Source organism: Prosopis cineraria, unplaced genomic scaffold (assembly GCF_029017545.1).
Source record: "Prosopis cineraria cultivar Desert tree isolate PC_DT_omini unplaced genomic scaffold, ASM2901754v1 PC1, whole genome shotgun sequence".
Taxonomy (NCBI): Eukaryota; Viridiplantae; Streptophyta; class Magnoliopsida; order Fabales; family Fabaceae; genus Prosopis; species Prosopis cineraria.
Window position 1 is genome coordinate 36,161,281 of NW_026555332.1, and position 25,990 is coordinate 36,187,270.

The 25,990-nt window shown below is 33.1% G+C and overlaps 3 protein-coding genes across 3 annotated transcripts; 2 read left to right on the top strand and 1 right to left on the bottom strand.

Moving 5' to 3' along the window:
* The first annotated feature begins 386 nt into the window (after positions 1-386).
* On the top strand, positions 387-6,195 carry LOC129306127 (succinate--CoA ligase [ADP-forming] subunit alpha-2, mitochondrial). Its single transcript, XM_054946511.1, has 7 exons — positions 387-726; positions 1,795-2,004; positions 2,519-2,689; positions 3,212-3,335; positions 4,354-4,415; positions 4,920-5,001; positions 5,619-6,195. The coding sequence occupies exons 1-7, from the start codon at positions 505-507 to the stop codon at positions 5,756-5,758; spliced, it is 1,011 nt and encodes a 336-aa protein (XP_054802486.1). The 5' UTR covers positions 387-504; the 3' UTR covers positions 5,759-6,195.
* Positions 6,196-8,410: 2,215 nt separating this feature from the next.
* On the top strand, positions 8,411-14,532 carry LOC129290335 (dolichyl-diphosphooligosaccharide--protein glycosyltransferase subunit STT3B-like). Its single transcript, XM_054927083.1, has 6 exons — positions 8,411-9,653; positions 10,055-10,591; positions 11,035-11,489; positions 11,972-12,094; positions 13,188-13,247; positions 14,174-14,532. Exons 1-6 carry the CDS (start codon positions 8,778-8,780, stop codon positions 14,301-14,303), a joined length of 2,181 nt encoding a protein of 726 aa, XP_054783058.1. The 5' UTR covers positions 8,411-8,777; the 3' UTR covers positions 14,304-14,532.
* A 3,593-nt stretch (positions 14,533-18,125) lies between these two features.
* Positions 18,126-21,551, bottom strand: LOC129305685 (uncharacterized). The gene is made up of 3 exons (XM_054945662.1): positions 21,109-21,551; positions 20,244-20,374; positions 18,126-19,467 (listed from the first exon to the last, which is right to left on the bottom strand). Exons 1-3 carry the CDS (start codon positions 21,226-21,228, stop codon positions 18,696-18,698), a joined length of 1,023 nt encoding a protein of 340 aa, XP_054801637.1. The 5' UTR covers positions 21,229-21,551; the 3' UTR covers positions 18,126-18,695.
* Positions 21,552-25,990: the final 4,439 nt, after the last annotated feature.

Genomic DNA, 25,990 nt, shown 5'->3' on the forward strand with positions numbered 1-25,990 from the left:
CTTTCTCCTTTAATCTTTTTACCTTTTAGTGATTTCATGGGTGTTTTTAGTTTTTCCTGCATTTTTAAATGCTCTTGAAATTTTAGGAGGCGTTTTAATAATTATTTTTCCAACCTTTCCCCTTCAATTTTTTTACCTTTTAGTGATTTTATGGGTGTTGTTGTTTTTCTCGCATTTTTAACTGCTCTTGAAATTTTAGAAGATATTTTGGAAAAACTAAGAAGAATAAGAAGAATAATTTTAGTGACATAATGAATGTTTTTTTTTCGTTCAAAAAAATGAATGTATTTTTTAATTTTTTGGGTACTTGGAATATTGGATGTCATTTTCGCTTTTGCTGTTGGAATTTTGTTCCCCAAATTTTTCTTTCTGCAAAAATTCGTGTGCCCTAAAATAAAAAGCTGGCCAAGAAAATGAAAAATATGGAGTCTTGAACGGCGACTAATGCGTTTCAGCAGCTACCATTAGCAAGTGTTGAAACGGCGAATCACGTCACGGGGGACGATGGGTCGCCAAGCCGTAGTCCAGTTGATCGGCTCCATTTTGTCACGTAAAACCTCTCCATCGCCACCATTGTCTCTGTCTCACATCCGCCATTACACGGCGGCTGCGCCACCCCCTCCAGCCGTCTTTGTTGACAAAAACACGCGCGTCATTTGTCAAGGCATCACCGGAAAAAATGGAACCTTCCACACCGAACAAGCCATCGAATACGGAACCAAGATGGTACCTTAATTCCTCTGAATGTTTGTGTAGCTTTTACGTTATGTTCGGTTTCAATATTCTTGTGACCTATGGTTGCTTGTCCCCTGTGTCTGGTAGGCTATGTAGGTCGTTCTTTTAATAGAATTTATTGCGTTTGGAAAATTACTGTTTGTTAGTTATGTCTGCTCAGCACATTACTGAATTCGAAGACCTTCTCAATTTCTACGTGGAAATTGAACTGCTATGCATTTTATTCCATTGGGCTTAAGTAATTTTGCCATATAATATTATGGTTTATTTGCTCGAGTAAAATGCAAGCCCTTGCTGAATCTGATTGTAATTGCAGCCAGCTCGTTTCAGAACTTTCTAAAAAGTTTAGTGGCTTGGCTTTAGCTGAATAAGTCGTTATATCACGACTCAAATAGAAAGCCCGTTTGCATCAAACTGTGATTCTGGGCATGAAAGTCTGAGCGTTCAAATACCTTTTTGTGTGTGAACGTTTAGGACCTTTCTTGGTTACTCAATTTCACCACGTTTTCAATGAACATAAATTTGTGACATTGCTCACAAGTTCTAGTTTTGGACCTTATTGATTTTGAACTCTTAGGAACACATTGATGTGCCTTTACTTATTTCCTAATATGGTTGATCTGTTCTTCTATATAAATTGGAGTGGGTCACATGCTAGTAATAAACAAAGATAATCGCTTTAGCTCTGTAGAAGACTCTAAGGAGCTCAAATCTAACGGATCACAACAAGAACATAGCTAGCATGCTGGAACTTTCAAGTTTCAACCCTTGTTACATTGTCGAAATAATTTCATCATTGGGACAGCAGTATAGCACTAAGATATTTGGGGTCGTGTAGGTATGAATCTGTTCTTAACTAATGATCCAACTTGCTGAATGTACATGTAGTTATTGTACTACTATAATTAGATTCTTGGGTTTTTTCTTCTTGCACTTGCAACTTTGGGCACAAACAAATTCAGAAGTTGATGTTGTGTAAATAATGTATCTATTGGCTGCATGTCTTCTTGTGGATAAGCAGGCATCTATCATTGGATTGATGCAATTTTGCTTGAATAGGTCGGTGGTGTAACACCAAAGAAAGGTGGAACGGAACACTTGGGACTTCCTGTGTTTAATACTGTTGCTGAAGCAAAAGCTGAAACCAAGGCCAATGCTTCAGTTATCTATGTTCCTCCACCATTTGCTGCAGCTGCCATTATGGAGGCAATGGAAGCAGAGTTGGATCTTGTTGTCTGCATTACCGAAGGAATTCCTCAGCATGATATGGTAATTTCTTTTTGTTATGAAAAGTTAAATTTTGGGTTTGAGTTTCATATGGCATTGAGAATTATTATATCTGAATCCATCTGCAAAACTTTTTTGTGGGGGGGGGGGTGAAGAATCCATCTGCAAACTTTATTTGGTGCTTGTTAAAAGAAAACCACATACTTGGAGTTTTGATTGTTTTATCTTTTCTTCTTTCTGGTGATTTTTTATTATTACAATTGTTAATGTAATTGATGTTTAAGTATGGTCCTGCAATCTTTCCATTCGGATGATTCTGGTTGGGTGGGCATATTTTTGTGTATTAGTCTGTCTTTTGAGTTGTGATGTGAGATTAGATGGCCACTGCATAGTTGTGGTGAGATTCTATTTATTTTTTGATTGATTTGATCTATATAACCAACTAATGTGTTGCATCTTTATAACTTTTACATAGACTTGGTGAACAGTGCACTGTAGTTTATCCTTTCTGTTCTTTATGTGAGTGGCACTGAACTAAATGTCTTTGTAATTTCAGGTACGAGTAAAAGCTGCTCTTAACAAGCAGTCCAAAACTCGATTGATAGGACCAAACTGCCCTGGTATAATCAAGCCTGGGCATTGTAAAATTGGAATTATGCCTGGTTATATTCATAAGCCTGGACGGGTTGGAATTGTTTCTCGCTCTGGTACCTTGACATATGAAGCGGTGAGCCCTTTTTTTGTTTACAGGAATTGTGATTACTAGTTAAGGGAGCTGATGTTTTCATTGCAGTACTTTAGAGATTGATGTGGGAGTACTTTGTGAGAATGGTTTTCCTGTGGTGGTTCTAGTAGATTTTCTTTTTAATGGATGATGGCGAATCACTTATATCTAACGCTAAAGATATTAGCACATTTTATAATAGTCAGTTCTGTATTATGGAGGCTAAAAAAATGCTCTGTTATTAACATCTGGCCGTGCTTCTCTGACAGCAGAGTTAAAGCATAAAAATTCACATGTTAGGCTTCACTGGATTATTTTACTTGCTGAACATTGTGCACCTGAAAAGAAAAATCAAACTATCATATAACTTTTTCCAAAACAAAGAATGCTTGTTTGTTATCCTATAATAGGCTTATTCCCTAGATTTTTTATTATCATTTTTACCTTAGCATGCTTACAGTGATGCTGTTTTCCATAGATAATAACATAAACCATCAACCATGTAATTTTTTTCTTAATTTTAAGGTTTTCCAAACGACTGCTGTTGGCCTTGGACAATCCACGTGTGTGGGTATCGGGGGAGATCCCTTCAATGGAACAAACTTTGTTGACTGCATGGAGAAGTTCCTAGCAGATCCTCAGACAGAAGGTACTTTGTCACTTGTTGCTGGCTGTGTGATGAATTGAAATGGAGTATGAAATAAGTCCATTTTATGATAGAGCACAATGACGTTTTGCAATCCATGTAACTGACCCCACCTAGTGGGATAATGGCTTGTTGTTGTTGTTTATGAAATAAGTCCATTTGATAAGGATTTGGGGTGTTATAATGCATAAAAGTGGTCCTTTATCCCCAAGTGTTATAAGTTTTTTATATGTGTTATTGCCTTGAGAAACGTAAATAAAGCACACCCTTGTAAAACCTGGGCTGAGATGATTTTCCAAATTATTTATTTGTTATAAAAAATCAAATGGAGGAACAATTTGACCATTGAAGGTGACTAACTGAAGGTATATTAATTTGAATATTGAAGTGCGGTTTGGAAGCGTAGTAAAAATTTGATCTGCTTGGATGATAGTTTACTAAATCTAACTATAAATATTTGATTTTTGTATTTAGGATCATGTGTTGAATTGTAGCTATTTTATGTGCAAATGCATGGAGAAATGGTGCCCTGAAGTGGCTAGTAGTCTTTTTGTTCTTCCTTGCAAAAGCCAAGGCAAATATTTTAGGACAGCTGTCCACTCTTATTTTCCCTTATGCCATGTCGACAGTTAAATTATCTTATTTTATCCCTCTTGATAACTTGTTGCCAAAGACTACATTGGATTGGAAGTCAATCTTTTATCAAGGCAAAAAAAATATACTGTCTTTTGGGAAATAGGAAAAGAGAAAGGACATCAATCATATTTTGCCTGGCGACTTAAGGCCATGTTCATCGCATTGAAATTTTTTTATATATATGGAATAAGGTTGGGCAGTAATGCTTTTCAAGCTGATGACTGTTTGAAAGAGTAAGTTTTTTTAGCTTGTTTCAACTGGATTATCTATGGTAAGTATGCCTTGTAAATATGCTAACAAATTTAACAGTTTTTTTTTTTGTAAGTATTACCGTTTGTACTTTTTTTTTTTTTTGACATATTTACTTTTTTTTACCTCTATTCAGGTATCGTTCTCATAGGAGAGATAGGAGGGACTGCAGAAGAGGATGCTGCTGCGTTAATTAAGGTTTGATTTTACTACATTGGCGCATAAAGTGTTCTTGATGTGTAACATAATTTACAAGTTTTAAATATCGTAGCTTTCTTGTATGAAAGGAAAATAAGTCATCTATCATGCTTCTGGAGATACATGTAATTTTGTTGGTGAAGGTTGTAAATATAATTATGAAGCAGAAACGATGTTGTAAATGTGCTTTCCCCCCCCCCTTCCTTCTGGACAAGAATTTAAATGTTCCTTTGGTTGGAGGGTTACTTGATGATCTACATGGCTCTACATTTTATTCTATTGGAAAAGAGAGCTAGGAATAAAATAGCTAAGAATAGATGGTTAATAATGAAGAGTAATTTATTAAATTCCTATGCATGCACAATTTGTTATGTGAGCCTGCTTAACTCAGAGGTTAGAGCATCACATTGCTCATAGTCATTATTTTTATTATTTTTTTGATCAAATAGTCATTTTATTATTGGTACATGAGTTCTTAAATTGATTTTATGAATGACAATACAGGAAAGCGGTACTGAGAAGCCTATTGTTGCATTCATTGCTGGATTAACTGCTCCACCTGGTCGTCGTATGGGTCATGCTGGAGGTAATTTCTCTTGTGAAGTTTTGTTTCTCATGACATCTGATACAAAATATCATTGCTGCATGTTGTTTGCCATGATAAATATGTGATGAGCGAGTTCATATATATTTCCTTTTCTTTTTTGTTTTGGTCTGTAAGAAGAGATTTGGCCTAGCCTAACTAACCATCCTTCTGATAATTATAATTATGGTTATTCTTAAATGAGGCAACCTTAGTTGCATAAACATGCTACTTGTGTAGCTTACACAATTTTTGCTAACCATTTTTACATTATCTTCATTTAAATCTCCTTTATATTTTTCTTTGGTTTTTTTGGGGGTTTACCTTTGGTCAATGAAGGTTAAATTTGTCAAACTTTTTCTTGGAAACAGGCAATATTCAAAACTGTCAAACCCTTATACTGGGTAACATTCTGCAATTGTCATAGATTGAATTGGTGGTTGAACTTACAAGGCATGCCATGACAAACAGAACCCATGTAGGCAAACAATTTAGTTATCAGTTCAAAATTAGGAGTATTAGAAAAGAGTTATCAGATCAAAATTAATTTCATCAGCTCTTAATTATGCTGGTATCTGTTCGATAGTAACTGTACTTCAACAATTTGCTTCCTTTTGCAGCTATTGTGTCAGGTGGTAAGGGCACTGCACAAGACAAGATTAAGACTCTCAGGGAAGCTGGGGTCACAGTGGTAGAGTCTCCTGCAAAAATTGGGGCTGCCATGCTAGACATTTTCAAGCAGAGGGGCCTAGCTGAGTAGTTCAATTGTTGGACATCTAACTTCATTTACTTTCATCAAAACCTTTGGTTTTTCTGCAAGTTTCAAACACTTGATTCTTGTGAATTATATTGGATCTTTTCTTTCCCCCCGTTTTTTTAAAGCAAAGAGAGATAAATTAAAATAAAAGATATTTTAGGACCTTGAGGCTACTAAAATTTTTTATCAGACCCAATCAGCTCCAATTTCCGTGGTTCTGGAGTGTACACCACTTACCATAGATAATGCCCTTGACGATGAATTTTAAATGACTTCAACTTGCTGTTTCTGCAAGGTTGTTTGCTTTGTAATTCTGTGCTTCTGGGTAAGTTATGGCAATCTTTGTCATAGCATTGCTGTTGCCCAGCCAATTCTTTATTGATGTTTAAAAGGTGCATGTATCATGCACAGGCATGCTTTTCTCTCCTTGCCAAGGTCTACTAGAATGTGTGACAGTTGATTGGTACATTACATTAATTGGCAAGCCGAGGAACAGTTCAGGACAAAACATAAGTAAGTTTGATGATATTTCCTTTTTGTTGCACCTGTTATAGCGATGTGAAGAACTCTATGTGATACAACAGTGAAGTTACAAAACTAGCATTACCGGTTAACATTAATAGTTACTTTCTTCAGATTATGATATAAGAGATCTTCTAAAAATTTTGCCTAGTTCAAAATATAAATTATTAGATGATTTTATATTTGTTTTTTTCAACTATATTTCTATTTCTTTTATTACTGTTTTTTTTTAAATAATGTATTGAAATTTTAATTGCTATTATCAAGGCTCTTGTATAGGTTATTTAATGATGATATAAATGAAAAAATGTGGATATTTTTAAGAATTCAAGATTTTAACTAATATTATTTGTAAACTGGGAATTAGTTAATTATAATTTATATTCTGATTTAGAGGGAGTATTTAACTTTAATGGCTTAAATGTAAATCACACATTCATTCGAATGTTAATTATAAACGTGGTGGAGTTTTGTTACTTACAAGTCAAGTAACTCAATTTGACTTCTTATTTACTCCCTCGACCTGTAATTATTATAACATGCACGGGTGTTGAAAAACAATTAGGTTTAGGAGATGATTTAGATTTTCCCTTTTTTTAGTGTTGTTATCGACTAAATGCCATTATTATCTCAATTTCAAATGCCTTTCTTAAGCATTTTTCGAGAAAAGTATTTTAATTACGACTGAAATTTTGTAAAGTGCCTTGTACTTACAGACGCCATAACTCTAAAACTGGTGTTTTAATATGGATGACGAGTGGGAGTAGTAGGTTCACGGTAAATGTCTACATTTATTATGAAAAGTTGAACCCATCTTTTATTCAATCTGGAGCACTGATTGACATCAATGCATCAGTCAAAGGAGAGCAGGGAATTTAGTCCTGGCAACAAAGGAAAGCTGTGTAAAAATAAAAGTGAGCAATCCTAACTGTCCAAATTGCAAACATGGAAGTGTAGACCATTGAATATCTGTTCTTGTGCCCTTGGACAAGGAAAGACATTCAAAATCAATATTCATGGCTATTTTGTACTAGTGAGCTTGAATCATGAAGGGGGTTTCATTAAAGCAGAATACAAGAGTTCAAGGAGGGGTGAGGCATGCATTGAAACAGATTGTGAGGAGAATGCCTATGAATCTTTGAGGAATTGATTGGAGTGAAGAAATCTCTTTAGGTATGCTATTTTTACTTGGTTTCTCGCCAAGATAATTCATGAAGAGGTATTATTCACTCAAAACCAGAAGCTAATATGTTTTCCATTTACTTGCCAAATAAGTTAAAGTAATGATATTTCCCCTATGCAATGAAGGCAGGGCCACAACATTCAGAAGGTCTTCATTCTTTATTCTTGACGAGATATCTTACTGAAATTACTTTATCATCAGTAATTCTACCTCTCAAGCCCGAGGGTTTAGTCAGCCTTCTCCAACCTAATCCTTGTTCTCCAATATTTGTGGTCTTGGCTGCGATGTTTGCAAACAATTCTTTATAGACAAGGAATACTAGGTAACTTCAGAGGACCTCTACTAGTTATAATGTGAATGTCTGATGCAACTTGAAACACTTTATATTTCCATTTTGCTTCTTCCAACTAAAAAATTATCGAGAGCCCTTATACTTTTTCTTTCTTTCTTTCTTTCCTTCCTTTTCCCCCCTTGAATGCCAAAGGTATCCTCCCAACTTATTGGATCAAAGTAAGTTGAGTCTTGTAAGCTTATTAAGGCCAACATATGTTTCTAAATTCAAAGAATGCTCATAAAAATATTTACAATCATTCATCAACACAGTCCTCATATTGACACCATGATTTGAATCCATGACTCCATGATATATAGGCTACATTTTCACTTATTAAACACAGTTAAATACTAAATATAGACATTTCTTTTAGTAAGGATTTGACGTTGGATCTATGATGTTTTGAAAGATTAATCCTATTTGCTAGATTTATATTTGTTGCCATTCTAAGCCCACATATATTTGTTTTGTTCTTGTTTCTCTTAGGCCCAAAAGGTGGCAGGCTGGCCCATTTTAAAGAGCTGTCGCACGTGCACAGTGAACACTTGGCTCCAAAACCGAAAACCTCGGTTGTTATATTAGTTCATTTAGTTGTCGCGCACTGTCAATACTTTGGTTTTTAATTATTTTGGGACCATGCTTCTTGTCTGGTAGGATCCTCGTACCGCTGGGCTGCTTTTCTCTTCTGAAAATTTTTCTTCTTTTGGGATATTTGGTAAATTCGGAATCATACTCTGTTCTCTGTTCCCACCATTTCCAGATCCCTAAGCATCCCTTTCCCGAGTCCCGCCACTAGTTTCGGATTGAATTGCAATGCAATCACACTCAATTCCAGGCTTTTGAACCACTCATCACTTTCTCGGGTGGTTCTGATAAAAATTGAAGACGCTCCCTTTAGTTAACTTCGTTCTGATATTGTTGGGAAGGTTGATCCCGTGAATAGAAGTGTGAAATCTGGGTCGAACCAGAGCAGTTCGGCGGCAATGCAGGTTACGGCGACTACTTCACAGTCCAATCTATTGAACAATCTCTCTCTCAAGAGCTTTAAACTCAAGACCAAGCAGCAGGAGCTGCTGATCCGGGTTACGATTCTATGCCTCGTCTATGTGTTGGCTTTCATCACTCGCCTTTTCAGTGTTCTGCGTTACGAGTCCATGATCCATGAGTTTGATCCTTACTTCAATTACCGCACTACTCTCTTCTTGACCCAGAAAGGTTTTTATGAATTCTGGAACTGGTTTGACTCTGAGAGTTGGTATCCACTTGGACGAATCATCGGAGGCACTCTCTACCCTGGTCTCATGGTCACTGCCGCTATAATTTACTGGGTTTTGCGGTTTTTGAGGTTTGCTGTTCATATTCGCGAGGTCTGTGTGTTAACAGCTCCATTTTTCGCATCGAATACTACATTGGTTGCTTATTTCTTTGGTAAAGAGATTTGGGATTCGGGTGCTGGTCTCGTTGCTGCAGCATTGATCGCCATTTGTCCTGGCTATATTTCAAGATCCGTAGCTGGATCATATGATAATGAGGGTGTTGCGATTTTTGCCCTGTTGTTAACATTTTACTTGTTCGTGAAGGCTGTGAACACTGGGTCTCTTGCATGGTCTCTGGCTTCGGCTTTTGGTTACTTCTACATGGTTTCGGCTTGGGGTGGTTACGTGTTTATAATCAACTTGATCCCACTTTATGTGATGGCTCTTTTGATCACGGGACGGTATTCGATGAGGCTGTATATCGCCTATAATTCCATGTATGTGCTGGGAATGTTGCTTGCAATGCAGATTCGGTTTGTAGGATTTCAGCATGTGCAGTCTGGAGAACATATGGCTTCCATGGGCGTGTTTTTCTTGCTGCAGGTTTCTTCCTGACACTTGACTCATTTCTCTTTATCACCTCATTGAGTTGCTTGCAGTGTGGCAAAGAAGTTTGAAGCTAACGCTTACTAGCGGTTTTGCCTAATATGACGCTTTTAGAAGTTCTATGAATCTGTATCAACACTTTGCATGAAAGGGATTTAATCACGTGAAGAAAGCACTTTTTCTGGATGTTTTTCACATTGGTATTTTGTTTGTTTGTCATTCTTTTCCCTTCTAAATTATTTTATTCTAATTTGATTTACTGCTGGTTGACTAGCTTTTGGTTTCATGCCTAACCTTCCTAGTAAATTGGCATCTGTGGTCATATCAATGGTACAGATTTCCTTGATAAAGTTAGGCTGCAAATTTTCTTGTGATGCTAACTTGGATTAACTTCGCAGGTATTTTACTTTTTGGATTGGGTGAGGTATTTGCTTAGTGACACAAAATTGTTTCAAGCTTTCTTGAGGATCACTGTAACTTGTGCAGTTAGTGTTGGTGCCATTGCTTTGGGAATAGGCACTGCATCTGGTTATATTTCTCCATGGACTGGCAGGTTTTACTCGTTGCTTGATCCAACATATGCTAAGGACCACATTCCAATCATTGCATCGGTTTCTGAGCATCAGCCAACTGCTTGGTCATCTTTCATGTTTGATTTCCATATCTTGCTATTTCTTTTCCCAGCTGGACTCTATTTTTGCTTCAAGAGGTTGTCAGATGCCACAATATTTGTGGTTATGTATGGTCTTACGAGCATGTATTTTGCTGGTGTTATGGTCCGATTGATTCTTGTTGCTGCGCCTGCAGTATGCCTCATTAGTGCTATTGCAGTGTCTGCCACTGTGAAGAACTTGACTCACCTGGTGAGGGGCAAAAGCAAAACTTTGCAAGGTGGTTCTACCAAAGGAACTAGTGCCACTAAAGGTTCACCCAAGGTGAGATTTTTTGGAGCAACTTGCATAGCAAAGGTTCTTCTCATGGGTTGCATCATATCTTCTTCATTTTTCCTAAGCTTCCAGTCTACTAGTGAATCTTTAAGCTGTGGGTTTAAATGTTGTGCATAAATTATATATACAATCAGTTGGCTCTAAATTATAATTTTTTTACGAGTGGAATATAATCTGGATGCCCATTGAATCTTGATATCATTTAAATGTTACCAAAATGGGTAATGCAGATGGTAATCCAGTTGATGCCATGTTCTTTCGTTGCAACTAGCAGTTCTTTTTGACTTCATTAGTTGATATAATTTCAGCTAGAATCTTAGTGGTTGTTGTTATGTAGTTAAGATGGTTTTTTTGTCTCTCAATTTGGGTGATAAGCAGCTTTCCTACTGTTATTGTGGTGATCATAGCTTATCGTTATTACTCATCAACAGCGTGTAGTTGATCATTCCCAGCCTTTCCAAAGAAATGGTTCTATTATGTTACTTCTTGGTGCTTTCTACCTACTCAGTAGATACGCCACTCACTGTACCTGGGTCACATCAGAGGCTTATTCATCTCCGTCAATTGTCTTGGCTGCAAGGGGTGCTCATGGCAATAGGGTCATCTTTGATGATTATCGTGAAGCTTACTTTTGGCTGCGCCAGAATACTCCACAACATGCTAAGGTGATGTCATGGTGGGATTATGGTTACCAGATCACTGCCATGGGAAATAGAACTGTTATTGTTGACAATAATACCTGGAACAATACACACATAGCAACTGTTGGGCGTGCAATGTCTTCTTATGAGGATGAGGCTTATGAGATTATGAGATTGCTTGATGTAGATTATGTGTTAGTTGTCTTCGGTGGTGTTACTGGGTATTCTTCTGATGATATTAACAAGTAAGGCCATCTGATAAATTTTATATTTTGATCTCCAATATCTTTTAAATATTATTTTGTGCATGTAGCAATTTTTTTCTTGGGTATTGATCATTTTCATCTTTAGGGGTTTTGTCATGCTCCTTACTGTCCTTTCAAACGTGGTGTGTAATCTAAACTTCACACTATTCTTAAAATAGGAGATTTTTTTGACCTTCTATAACCATGTTGATGCATTTATTTTGGGCTTTATATACATTTTTAAATGTTTGGGCAAGACACTAGGAGTGGGTTATGATTTTTTGGCCCTACACCAGTAGTTTTCGTTTTGTGGTTTGGACAAATATCTTAGGGTTGCCCGCGATGGTTCTCTTGTTGCACTGATAGATTGGTCGTTGCATACACCTACTGATTGTCTTCACTATTTCCACTGGCAGTGTTTTGTTATCTTCTCTTTTATATGCTTCTTACATTTGTTATATGATATTCTTAACTTTGTGTAGATTTCTGTGGATGGTAAGAATTGGTGGTGGAGTTTTTCCTGTAATAAAGGAGCCTGATTACCTTGTTAATGGGGAATATCGTGTAGATAAAGGTGCAGCCCCCAAGATGTTGAACTGTCTCATGTAAGTGTCTTAGACTGCTAGTTGGGCATGGCCTTTTAAATTGTATTTTAATTCCAGTGATTCCGTTGGATTGGAGTTTTGTTTTGATTTTAGTAGAATTACTGTGGGTCCATAAGTCAATAACAACAAACCTTATCTTACTAGGTGGGGATTGGCTACATGAATTGCATAACGCCATTATGCTTTATTTTGGTTTCTTCTTGTATTATATGCTTTATTTTTGAGTATTTGTCAGTATGTGAATTTGGTTCCTTATCATGGCAAATTTGAATTCTATGTTATATTGCTGTCATCTTTCTAATAATATATAAATTAGATAACACATAGATATAAATTTATAACATAATATCAAATTTTGCATATATTATTTTATTAATTTGTCTGCCATCATTGAAGCAGACATACTGCAAATATCTGGGTGACGTAAGTACATGAGATGATCATAGTATTGTGCATAGATAGTTGTGTTCAGTTAGCCATTTGAATCAGATGAAATCAAAAGTTCAGGTCTCTTGTCATTGCCGATGAGTAAGATTGATGATTTGATGTAAACACTGTGTTACAGATTGCAGTCTTCGTTGTCCCCTCTCAAACCCAAAACTGCAGAAAGGGAAGGGGAAGAAAAAGAAACGGAAGGATAAAAACATTGGGAAAGGCTGGTAAAACCAGTTGCATTATGTCTTTGAAGTCAAGGATATTCTTTCGAAAAAAAAAAAGATATATTAGGTTTGATTTTTAAAGTATGATCTAAACTTGGAAAAACTGAAGTTGGATTATGCCCTCAGGAATTCCCAAGCTAGCTCAGAATTTCTGCTCCCCCTCGGAAATGCTTTAGCTTGACTTGAAATGCATAAACTACTCTTTTACCTACGTCTAAGGCTAGGTATCTAAGTTTACTGGGTATTTTAGCGCGTCAGCAGCCTGGATCAAGGTGTCCAGTTATTAAAAGAAGAAGGGTAGGAAAGTGTTGAGGGAAATGTACTTTTACTGATATTTTAGTTTAATTGTAGAGGGACATAATTTGATACATTCTATGTGGTGTGACTTCCTGATACGCAGTGAGATAATATTATTTCTTAATCTTTTTTGTCAGGTATAAGCTCTGTTACTATCGGTTTGGGGAGATGACAACAGAATATGGAAAACCACCTGGGTAAGTTTTATGCCTTTTAGGTTTGACATTATGAAGGGAACTTCATTGTTTTACTGATATTCAGAGGTCTGAGTGCACCAAACCGAAAGATGGAGTTATTCAGATTGGGTATTTGAAATATCTGTGCTGGTTGATTAGTCAAATGGAGATTGTGCTTCTTTTTCAAAGTCCTAAATAAGTCAGTTTTTATCACATTAATCAGTTTCAAGTCGTTCTTGTTGGACATTATTTTATAATCCAAGGATGAGCAAAGAAAAGCCCGAGTTAGGGATGGTGCTTGAAGTTCTTAAGTTTGAGTGCTGGTCCGAGTCTACGTTTGTGTGAACTGTAAATCATTTAGGATTAATGGACGAACTAAGCCCGAGGGATAACCATGATGTATAATTTTAAGGCTATGTAGATCTTTCCTTGGCGACTCTTTACCTTGGCTTTAGGGTCAGTGGTGAAATTTCTTTCTTATCAACAAAGTTATTTGAAGTTCTTGTGCGAACTTAGTCATGAGTCTACTTTCTAGTTTGGTGTCCTTGTTTTAATGAATAGCTAAAGGTGAGTATATAGTGTGAGAAAAAGCTGGGAAAAAAAGTTCAAGTGGTTGTTCACATCTAAATAGACATAGGTAGCATATTGAAAAAAAAGTGACTGAAATACCCGTACTTGTTACCCCCACAATCTTCTCCTTTTCTTCCTGTTCTGTATCCTTCTGTCTGGGTCTTTTAGAAGAGGCATATTGAGTCATGTTTGATTGGGCTCTTGAATGAGGAATGTGCTAGTGAATTAGTAATTAACAGGTTTTGTCTAGAGGAAGTTTTCAACCTGAATGAAGTTTCGAAACCGAGAGGGAGCAATTAGTGTTGTGTGTATGCTTTAACATATTCTGTTCAAGTGATGCAAAATTGTGTTTATACTCTCATATTTTGAAATGGCAGGTATGATCGTGCTAGAGGAGTTGAAATTGGAAACAAAGACATCAAACTAGAGTACTTGGAAGAGGCATTTACCACACAGAATTGGATTGTTCGTATTTATAAAGTAAAACCACCTAAAAATAGGTGGTAAGCCCAGCTCTTGACCCCCCTCCATATGAGAGAGAGAGAGAGAGAGAGAGGTCAACCTCTTTTTTATTTTTTATAATTCCTGAGGGAAGTTACGACACCGTAGTCTGTAGTGATCTCGAGGCTAGAAAAGACTGCTGGTTTTGCTATAGATTTCAGTAGACTGAAGTAAATTTTGAGGTGAGCATGTCTAGAATTCTGTTCAAAATATTCATGGAACCAGTTCTCTGAGATACTAAGAGCATGTTTGGTTTCTGATTTCAAACAGTTTTTTTTTTTTTTTTTGTAAAAACTTGTTGAGACAAGTGTTTTGAATTTAATTGTATTTAAAACTATTCTTTTTTTTGTTTCTCAAAAACAAAAACTGTTTTCATTTTTTTTTATTTTCAAAATATATTATATTTCACTATTGAAAACAAGGTTGTCCAAATAGCCTGATGGCCCAATATGCTCGGCCCTACCCGAGCTGTTTGGGCTCACCGAGTCCCACCTTGCCTTATCCATGCCAATCCAATGCCTTTTTGGGGTCAGATTTGGTCCAATCAGTAAACAATCAGAGCCTTTTTTTTTTTTTTGAAAAATATGCACAAATTTTTCTTGAAAAACTATAATTATTATCATTTAAAATATATTTTTTTAATAAAATTAATATTAGAATGAAAAGTAATTTTTTAAAAATTACATATGATGAACAATTATCAATTATTTTTACTTAACATCAAGTTGAAAACAAATTTTAAATTTTTGAAAGAGATTAAAAAAATTACAATGATAAGGAATGTTTAAAAAGATCAAAAAAATAATACAGTACGTGTTGACTCAACCAAAAATAATATCGTAAAATAAATGTTATTTATAAGAAATAGCACATGCTTGGTTTGGTCTAAGCTGAGCAAACTGGGACCTCGGCTCGATGCTTAATCCGATGAGCTTCAATGACTTAAGCCGGGCCAAGTTCACCGAGCTTTACAATGTAAACATTGCACAGCCCTATTGCCAAACATTTATGTATTTTTTAAATATTTCAGTGAAGAATAATTATTTTATACTACTAGTTTTTTTACAAATTTCAAGTAATATCTTGTTTTTATGATTATCATAGATATTTTTTTATGATTTTTGTTTTTTAATCATTTTCAAGATTTTAAAGCAATTTTAAGTTAGTGAGATATAAAAATAATAAATAATTTTTTTTCTCATATATGGTTTTAAAAATTATTATTTTTCACCCTAATGTTAGTTTCACATAAAATGTATCTTAAATGAAGATTATTTTTTAATTATGTAAAAAATATTTCTTTTAAGTTGGGCCAAACCTGACCTGACCATTCAGGTATCGGGCAACCTGAAATACACACCGGCCAAGCATCAGGCTATGGTGATGACCAGCCCATGTACATTTCTAATTGAAAATTATAATTATTTTGATTAATTATTATCATAAGCCACAATCATTAATTACTGGTCACCATCATTATCAATCAATTTTTAATTTTAAAATTATTTTTAAATTAACACAATTAAATATTTTTTTGGTTTTGAAAAATAATTTTAAAAATTATATTGCAAAATAGTTCTTAAAAAGGAAAACGAGACGCAAACAACCGAGTCTTGTTTTTTTTTTAAAAAAAAAAAAGCTATGGACTTAGTCAATTTGTAGTCAATTCTTTGTTTGGTGATCCATTATACAATTGGACTCATTTTCATTTAGAAAGCAGTTGATGTTACTACTCTTATCTCAGATTTCGACCCCTTGATAGGATCCCAACGAGGCGTTTGGTCATTTAAGAAGGAAACCAAACATGACAAAAACCACCGAAAGGAACTGTTTTTTTTTTAATAGAGAAATTAAAAAGTAGATGATTATTTTTTTTCTTGGTAAAAAGGAAGATATGCTAATAATAAAATAAAGGTTTACAATGTTAAAGATAAAATAGAAGCATTAGGAGACGAAAAGTCATTCAGAAAAGCTATATGGACCACATGTTTTAACAGCAAAAATGTTGAAGTTATCCAAAAACTTTCAATATCCTGATCCACCAAGTATTGTTGGCTAGAGCAAAAGCAACCACCTTTGTTGCAGGGAAAATATCAATCAAGAATTGCTTAAAGAAATTTAATATTAGTTAAAAATTATTTATTATTAAAATTTAAATAGATATTTATTAATTCAGGTTAGTTTTTTATTAACAAATATTTATTTAAATTTTAATAATAACTTATTCTAAATTAATAATAGTGCATTCAAACTTTTTTTCATTTAAATTTTAATAATAACTAGTCATTAATTGATATAAATTTTTTCTAAAGGTCCTTCGTTGCTATTTTCTCTATGTTATATCTAATTCTCAAATTTCCAAAGCTTGCAACCTTTCTAAAATGATTTATATTTCAAAGAGAAATTCCTGATCCTGAACAGGATACTACTAACACAATGATTAGTGAGAATTATATTTTTAAAATGGGCTGTAAATATGTGTGTAATAAGTATAATATAAATGCTTTATTTAAAAAAAAGAGAAAAGAAAATCACGGCCTTTAATGATCAGTGACAAGGATTGATTCTCCATTTATCAGTACATTTCTTTCACATGTCTACGAATTCGTTCTGTCATGTGATAAATCAAACACCAAACTCTTTTAAATGAATGGATAAAAGGGTATCATGCAACACTACACAACCTGATTTTTAACTTTTTTAAAAAAATATAAATAAATAAAACTATTAACAATTATGAAATGTTTTCTTTCGTGCCTAAGTGAATGACGTGTGATATACACACACACAATCCTCTCCTTACGGTAAGGTATTTCAGACATTTTTACCTTCATTAAGAAAGGTTGCCACATGAATTCATTTATTAAAAAATATCCAAATATCCAATTATATCTCTATTCATTTTCATTCTTTGTAAAAAAAAAATCATAAAACCTTGCTTGAAGCATGAAATCACTACTAAAATTCTAGGTATAAAAGGAAAAAATCTTTTGATATTTTAACACAATACTTTATAAATTAGATCAACTTTATCTTAAAAAAAAAAATACTTTGTATACATAACTGGAGGGTCCGTGTGTCTATGCATATTATAATAAAAATCTATATATTCACTGCTTATAAAAAAAAATTATATATTCACTATATAGTCAGAGTAAACTAAAAAGCTTCAAAAGTTTGAATGAAAGTAATGATGAGTACCATTTGATTAATTAAATGTAAATTACATGCTCATGGGTAAATGTTTGTACATTAATGGAAGATAAATGGCTTCAAATAAAGATCTCCTAACCAATAAATAATCCTATGGCAGTATTAGTGGTAGGTCAGGCAAGTACAATAGCAATGACGCTGCCATAATTTGTTAGGTGACAAATCATATCCAATCTTATTTAAATCTGCCAAACACTTGGAAACTTCTATCTACTATTTTAATTGATTTGAGATAGAGCTAGAAATCAAGAATTTTTTTTTTATACTCATATATTAGGCAATAGAAAACAAATTGCAACCGTCTATAAAATTAACATTTCCTTTCGTTTCTTTCTCCCCCCACCCCATCTCATCTATTCACTATCCTTTATCTCTCCTTGAACACATTATATACATTCATTATAATAAATATGAAAAAAAAAATCAAATTTGCTATATCTATCAAATTCAGACCTGAATATTCTCCATTTCTCTACTCTAGGTCTTATGGGGAAAAAATATTAGTGCATAAGAATGCAATGCTATACAGCAATCAAATTCCGTTCCAATTAAATCAATACCTTCAATTGAAAAAAAGCACACGTCACAGAGAAATTACCAAAATGGACACCTATATAGGCCACTGCCTTGCAAGGCAGATGAAAAGATTGCAATCTGAATATTAAAATTTATAGATCAGAATCAGATTCCATAGTAGCAATTGTAATAACAAAAATGGAAACCGAGGCCACATGGTTCCAAATATAAAAGGTCTCAAAAAATAAATCATAATAGATACACATTTCCAATAAGAATGATGAAGTGGACAAAATGACATTTAACTTGATTCCATCTATTTAAAAATTCATTTTGGACTTTCATATATAACTGAACTACCAATAAAGGATGGACTACACTCATATCATTGCTACATTTGCCAGAAACTAGTTGCAGCCTTTTGTCATGGAAATTTCCCCAGCTCCATGTCCTGCACATTTTTAATACTTTTTGGGGACGACACCATGATCCATCCACCCCTTGTTATCCTATGCCTGAAATAAATATTCTAACCCTGTATTTTGATTTTTTTTTCTTTTCTCTCTTCAAGCTTGATCAACAGAAGGAATACATCTTGTAGTTTTTTTCCCCCTTACCTTTATGTAGTGTCAAAAAATAAATTGGCTCAAAGAATGGGAATGGATTACCCTAATCAAGGGCAGCTTTGCTCCTGCGACCAGTTATCGGTATAGGTAAGCCATCAAAGATAGGTTTGGCGATAGATGCAGTTGAAAGAGCTTGCAAGTCTGGTTTCAAACTCCATCCAGTTGGCCAGACTGTTGCTGAGTTATTCTTTTCCTGCTCCTTAAAGCTTGATGTACTTGAAGATTTATGCACAGTAGAAAGTCCATCAATCATTATAGATTCTCCCAGCCCTATTGGAATTGAATCTAAGGATCCTGACTCTGACTCAGAATGTAGCAGATTTCGGCTAGCTGATTTTGGCCTCATGGCTAAGCCTTTCCCTGTTGAAGGAGAGAAACCACTGGTCCCACCAGTGTTTTCTTCTTTCCATAGCTTTTCCGGGGTACCAGCTCCACTATCAACTTCAGGTTTCTGTCGTCTGCGGACAGATTTCTCATCTGACTTATCACCTCCTCCATCCCCAATTTCTACAAGAGGTACATACTCAGGCACTGCACTGTTCCCAGTGAGTAAACCAGGTGGCATATCTGACATTGGCGAGGCTTTGGGAAGCCAATCCTCTCTGAAATAATTTGAACCAGTAGATGAATATACTGCCATTTCTGTTCCTTCAGATGTACCCCTGGGATTTAAAGATTTGAGCCCATAATATTGCTGTAAGGTGGTCATTGTTGGTGACATGCTCTGTCGGGGAGCTTTCAGTCTCAGAGACTGGAAAGCTTCCTGCATACCCGATTGACCTATATGAGGAGGTCTCCTGTCTGGGCGATCATCCCTGCAAAATTAGTAAAAATGAGTTTTTTATATTCCTTGAAGTTTTCAAATTAAGTTGACTGGTCAGTGAAGTTAAGTAATAAAGAAACGAAGTAACCTTTAAGTAATATACTTACCACGTCAAGCTAATTGAACTCATTTATTCAAAAAGGAAGAAAGTTTCCAGAAAAGCATATTAAGTTCAAATAAGTCAACAAAATTTCAAATAGTAGCATTCAATTAAATGACAAAGTTACAGCATATTAAAGCAATGAAGCATCCAATAGGCTCCAGAACAAAACCAATAGACAATAAGTGGAGTCCAAAAAAGAATGCAAGCTGACACAAAGGCTAAAAAGTTCCCAAGAAGTGACATTAGAATATATAAGAGCAACACTATCTTGGCTGTGAAACGAAAATCATACAGACAGCAAGATGGAGCTCTGGCAACATCAACTTTTGGCTTCTAGGAAATAGTTCAGGCACTTGTATGGTCCAGCAAAGGGAAATCTTTGCTTTGTTGTGAAGTGAATGGTGAATCATATGATCAATGAACTGTGGAGCTGAAAATTTTACATTTACAAATTTTTCTTGAAACATGTGTAAGAAATTCAACACAATCGAATAAAAAGGAAACATATCATGCCTTCAAACTCTAAAAGAAGTAGATTGTTCGACTACATAACATGCCAATGAATTGGCATTTAAAAAAAAAAAATCCATGTTTACATGCAAAAGCACTAAAGAAAAGAGGATTTTAATTATTGCAAGATCTAAGAAATAAAAGCATATTTGCACCCGAACTTGGCAGATCCATTAGGTTGACTAGATGATGGCAGATGTCGTCCTGGTAATGGAATCCGCAATACCTTCATTGCAAACATTTGAAGATCCGTGGCTAGCCCATTCATCCTTTTAATGTCAGCTACCTAAACCGTTACAAGAAATTTTTTATGAACTATTATAGATTAATACTTAAGCAATCAATAATCCATTCATCCAGTTCAAAGCATAAAAATATGACCATTTCAAAGAACAAAATGATATTTGAGAGTGAATTTAACAGAATAGATTCTTTTCCTCCCTTTTCCACATTAAGTCCTCTTTTGTTCCCTTTCTTATTATCCAGTTCTCCAAACCCTTTAATTCCACTAATTAGCTAACATATCAGAGAAGTGTAAAACGAAGAACAAAAAGACAAATCGCTAATTGAATCGTTTCAAGTGACTCTTTCACTGCAGCTTAGTCATGCAAATATTAATTAACCATCCCCCTTCCCTGAAAAAAAGGAAAAATCAGACCACTTTGAGAAATTTTACAACATGCGCATAATCGATGCGAAATTGCTAATTGAATCGTTTCATATTATTCTTTCCTTTTTTTTTTTTTGGACAATAATCCAAGTGTTTCATTATATCAGCTTAGTCATGAAAATACCAATTAATCACCATCCTTCCAAAAAAACCAGATCGACTTTAAGAAGTTTAGCAAATTGAGCATAATATCTTTATCTTCGTCGTCAACGAACATAGCACTGCACAAGTTGCATGCTTTGGGGAGCAATTACCAGTACACAAATCATCAATAAAAATCCGGAAAATTTACAAGACTCTTCAAAATCACAAGGAAAATGCCCACTAAATTTGGAAACGAGCAATAGTACCTCAACGCCATACTTGATGGCCACACCGGCAAGAGTGTCAAATTTGGAAACCCGGTGCTCTATATAATTGAGCCCACCACCAACGGCCTCTCCGTTCTGCAAACCATTCGAGGGAGACATGAACTCCGATCGCCCACCACCGACACCAAGATCTACAATCTCAGGCAGGAAGGTTCAGAGACACAGACATACATGCACATAAAAGGGTGAGAGATGAGGGAAATGAAACGGGATCAATGCTAGAGGGGAAAATTTCCTCTAGTAGTGGAATTGAGCAGAGAAAATTTTGACTTCAGAAAAAGTAAAAGAGAGAAAAATGGAGAAATCGGAGAGAAGAATAATGGGATGAAACTGTGGTGGTGATGGTTTGGTAAAGAGGATTTGCCTCCCCTAAAAGTTTCTCCTCATGGATTTTGACTCGTTTCCACCACGCTGAATCTATTGCCTACGCCTGCTTTTATACTCTCTTTAGTTTTTTCTGCTGTTAATTAATAAGATTACAAAATATGAGAATCCTGTAATTTGCTTATGTAGATACGATAATGAAGGCAAATGATACCGAACCTAATTTTGAGAAATTTTTTCTCTTTTTTTCTCTCTCACAAGTTAAACTTTTTTTCAGATAATAATTTCTTTTAAAAAAAACATATTTTTTTTTAAAAAATAAAAAGTTGTATTGTTGGAGTTGAACCCATGAACATTGAACAATGTGGTGTATGCTCTAACATCTACAAGAAATAAATATGATTAATAATAATAATTAATAACAATTAATAATAAATTAAAATATACTTTTAATCTTTTAACTTTATATAAAATTTTAATTTAATAATTTAATTTTATAAAATATATTTTTTATTTTTTATCCATAATATTATTAATTTTAAATATTTTATGAATATTTAAAATTTTAATGTAAAAATTTATTAAAATAAAATTAATAATATTAGAGTTAAAAAACAAAAAACATGTTTCATAAAATTAAAGGATTAAAATAAAATATTATATAAAATTAAAAAATTAAATATATATTTTAACTTTACTAATAAATTGAAGTGATTGTGTCAGACATGAGTGACTAAGAATACAGCTTCATCTTCTTATGAGTTCTGCTGCTTGGCGAATCAAAATTGTGAGCTAAATTATTATTATTATTATTATTATTAAGTTAACAATTTCGAAGGACCACTTCACCCCTTTTCATTTTGATAAGTATGAGTGAGGTTTTTTTATCTTGTTGTTTCCTTTTTTATTTGCTAACATAATTGTTTTTTTAGTTAAAAAAAAAGTATGAGTAGGTTTTGTCCAAGCAAAAAAATTCTCTCAAGGTATTGAGAGCAATAAATAATAGGTAGATATCTTCCAATGATATAAAAACTTATATAAAGATTGAGACTCAAACTCCCAATCACTTATGAAAATTTTTTAGGTAAATCTTAATATATTACCAATAAAAATATAACATTCAGATAACATTAAATGAAAATTGATTCTATTATTAATGATAATTTAGAAACAAAAGGTAAAACATTAAATAAGCATTTTTTTATAAGAATAAAGTTATTAAAAATAATGACATGTATTTTATTTGATTAAATTAATACATTTTTATTAAATGGACTATGGATAACATAATATATTGAATTTACCAAAAAATTTCTTACCACTTACTCAAATAACATGTCACTTTCTTGCACAGACCTATGCAATTTTCTAGTTATTTTAGATTATATAAAATTTAAATTAGATCAATAATTATATCCATAAAAATAAAATTCAAAATTAATTAAAACTCTACTTTCTATAATATTTGCAAAATTTATTTATTTTGAAAATGGTAAAACTTTATGTATGTTCCAAAAATAAAAATGCTCACATAATTCTGACTAAATTTGAAGAAAAATAATTTATTCTTTCTTGTTAAAATGATTTTAAAAAGAAAAAAAAGTCCATGATGTATTAATTTCAACCTTGCAAATTTATGCCTAGTATCATGCATTAATCAGTGTATCATATCTATACATATATATATATAATATAAAATAAGCAATAAGACGTACAATCTTTTTTTTTTCAAAATTATATTAAAATGCCTAGTTGCAATTTCTCTTGCCAGCTAGTCACAATACTTTCTCCCTCTCATTTATAAATTACTTTTAATATTTTTAAAAAATTAATGAAAATTTTAAAATATATTAAATATTTTAAAAAATTTTAATAAATTTTTAATTAGGTCTATTAAATATTATATATACTTTAATAAAATATTTTCTTTCACCAAAATTTAATAAGGTGTAAAAAGAAAAATTTTGTGATAAAAATTTAATTACATACTCCCCCATATTCAAATGTAAAAAAATTAATTAATTCACATAGTTTAAAAAGTTCACTAAGAATAATAATTATGTTTAAAATTAAAAAAATTAAACTAAAATATTTTCTTCTTGATGAGAACTAAAATACTATTTTAATTAATTTTTAACATGTGAAAGAATCGAGTTTATCTTATGAAAATAAACTTTAACTTTATGAGAGACAATTTTTTTTTAAAAAAAAGTGATAATGCTACTTAAAATTTGTAATTCTGTTGGTAAAAGAATAACGTAACACGTGACAGTTTCTTTGAAAAAAAAAAAGACAAATAAAGTGTCTTATAAAAATAAATCAAAAAAATTTCTAACTTTCTCCCTCTTATAAATAACACCCAAGCAAGTAAATATTAAGATAGCACAATGTTACTAATCTACTCAACTTGTAAGTGGTCTAGTGTCTTATAATTATGATCTTGTAACCTAATAGCATTTAAGCTTTTACTATGTAAGTGAAAGGTTAAAAGTTCAATCTCGTTTATAATTTTAATTTATTAGTAACTGTCCCTCTAATAAAAACAAGAAAAAGGGGAAAAAAACAATCAAACGGGGAAATGTAAAGTGCAGAGATGTACTATAAGTAACGTGTTTTTGGTTCAGGCAGGACGAAAGAGAGCAACGACACAATGGCGATTCCCAAACCCAGCCAAATTTGCGGGAAGCTTTATTTGGGACCACTTTTGATTGTAACAGTTCCTACCCATTCTTCATGGCGTCGGCAATATTTTTACAAGACATTTTATTTTTATATTTCCGAGGATATTCCATATATGGCCAAATAAAAAGGAATTTTTTTTGGTAGGAAAATAAAAAGGAATATTACTTTGGCTGTGTCAGTCATAAAACAGGGCCCACCATTCTTATGTCTCTCATGATTCTCCTGAATTTAATTTATTATTAAGTCTTACTGTCCTTCTCTTTGTATGTTTGTTTATTATTTTCTTTAAATGCTACAAATTGACCCACTATTAAAACTTTTAACTTTAATACCAAACTAATTAAAGAATATAATTTTCTTATTAGTTAAACCAAACAATCAATAGTTTTGTCATTAACTTATTGATCTTTTTGAACACATTTTTCTTATTAGTTTTGCATATAAGATTGAAATCAAAACACGGACATATGTTTACGTAGAATTTTGTTAGAAGAATTTCAAATAGGGATTATAAATGTGATTTGATTATTAATAGGTTAAAAAAATTTTGAAATTTCAGTTCAGCAGAATAAAATTAAAAATAATTTTAACTGTGGAAAAATTAAAGTAGACTTTATTTATTATTGTATAAAATTATTAGTTGTTAATTTTTTTACTTTACTTATTAATTTACTAATATTACTTGTAAATTACATCTGTTGTCAGACAAACAATAAAAGTAGTTATTTATTTTCTAACTTTACTTGTTAATTTACTAACATCAATTATAAATTACAAGATTTATCAATAATTTATAATTAATATTAATAAATTATAAAATATATTAGTAATTTACAATTGATATTAGTAAGTTAATAAGTTGAGTTAGCAATTCAACAACTAATATTGTTACTTTTGATTGAATAATTAATGTTAAATCTTATATAATTATAAGACTTGTTAATAATTTGTAGCTCATATTAGTAAATTAAAAAGTGAAGTAAGAAAATTAAGGACTAATGATTATACATAATATGCAAAAGGTGTTTTGATCTTTTTATAATTAAAATTTTTTTTACTTCTATCCTCTTGACTAAATTGAAATTTTATAATTTTTTAAAATTCAGTAATAATTAAGTCACATTTTTAATCTTTATTTAAAATTCTCTCCGTTTTTTTTAATACCATTGAGAACCTAAAAATCTTATGGAGATGTATAATTTTGCGGCACAATGTTAGGAAAGTAAGTTGACTATCCTCTCCAAGATAATCGAAAGTTGGCAAGTAATTTGGGGGGAAAAAAGTCATCAAGCTAATAGGCGATAACCAAGTGTAGGTCTATACACAGTTTCGCTCGCCTTCCAACTTCAAAATCGGAACTAGAGTGTCCAACTTAAGGAACCGACTTCGCCGGATTTTAAAGCTGATGAATAAAATATATGAGATGAAATACTATATTATGAAAATTTAAGTTAACTCGCTCAATTGAATAAATAAATTATTAAATTAATATTTTAATTAATTTAATAAGATATTTTGTTTATGATCAATTTAATTATTATTTAACTATAATTTTAACTATTAATTATTAAATTAATATTTTAACTGCTTTAACGATAAATCTGTTCTTTAGTGTGTTGCTTTATGCTTGCCACAGGAAAGAGATGAAAGGGCGTAATCGTATTTTCATATTTGGTGGTCCAAGATGCTGGCAAACAGGATGTCAAGAACTCCATTTTATCCGGCAGGTTACAATGGTCCTGACACTCTGCTTCACGTAGCACGTGTTACGCAAGCGAGAAGAAAGAATGACGCATAGGATGGGTGGGCCCCTCCTAACAGTTTGGAATCAATTTCACGTAGAGTGAGGAAAATG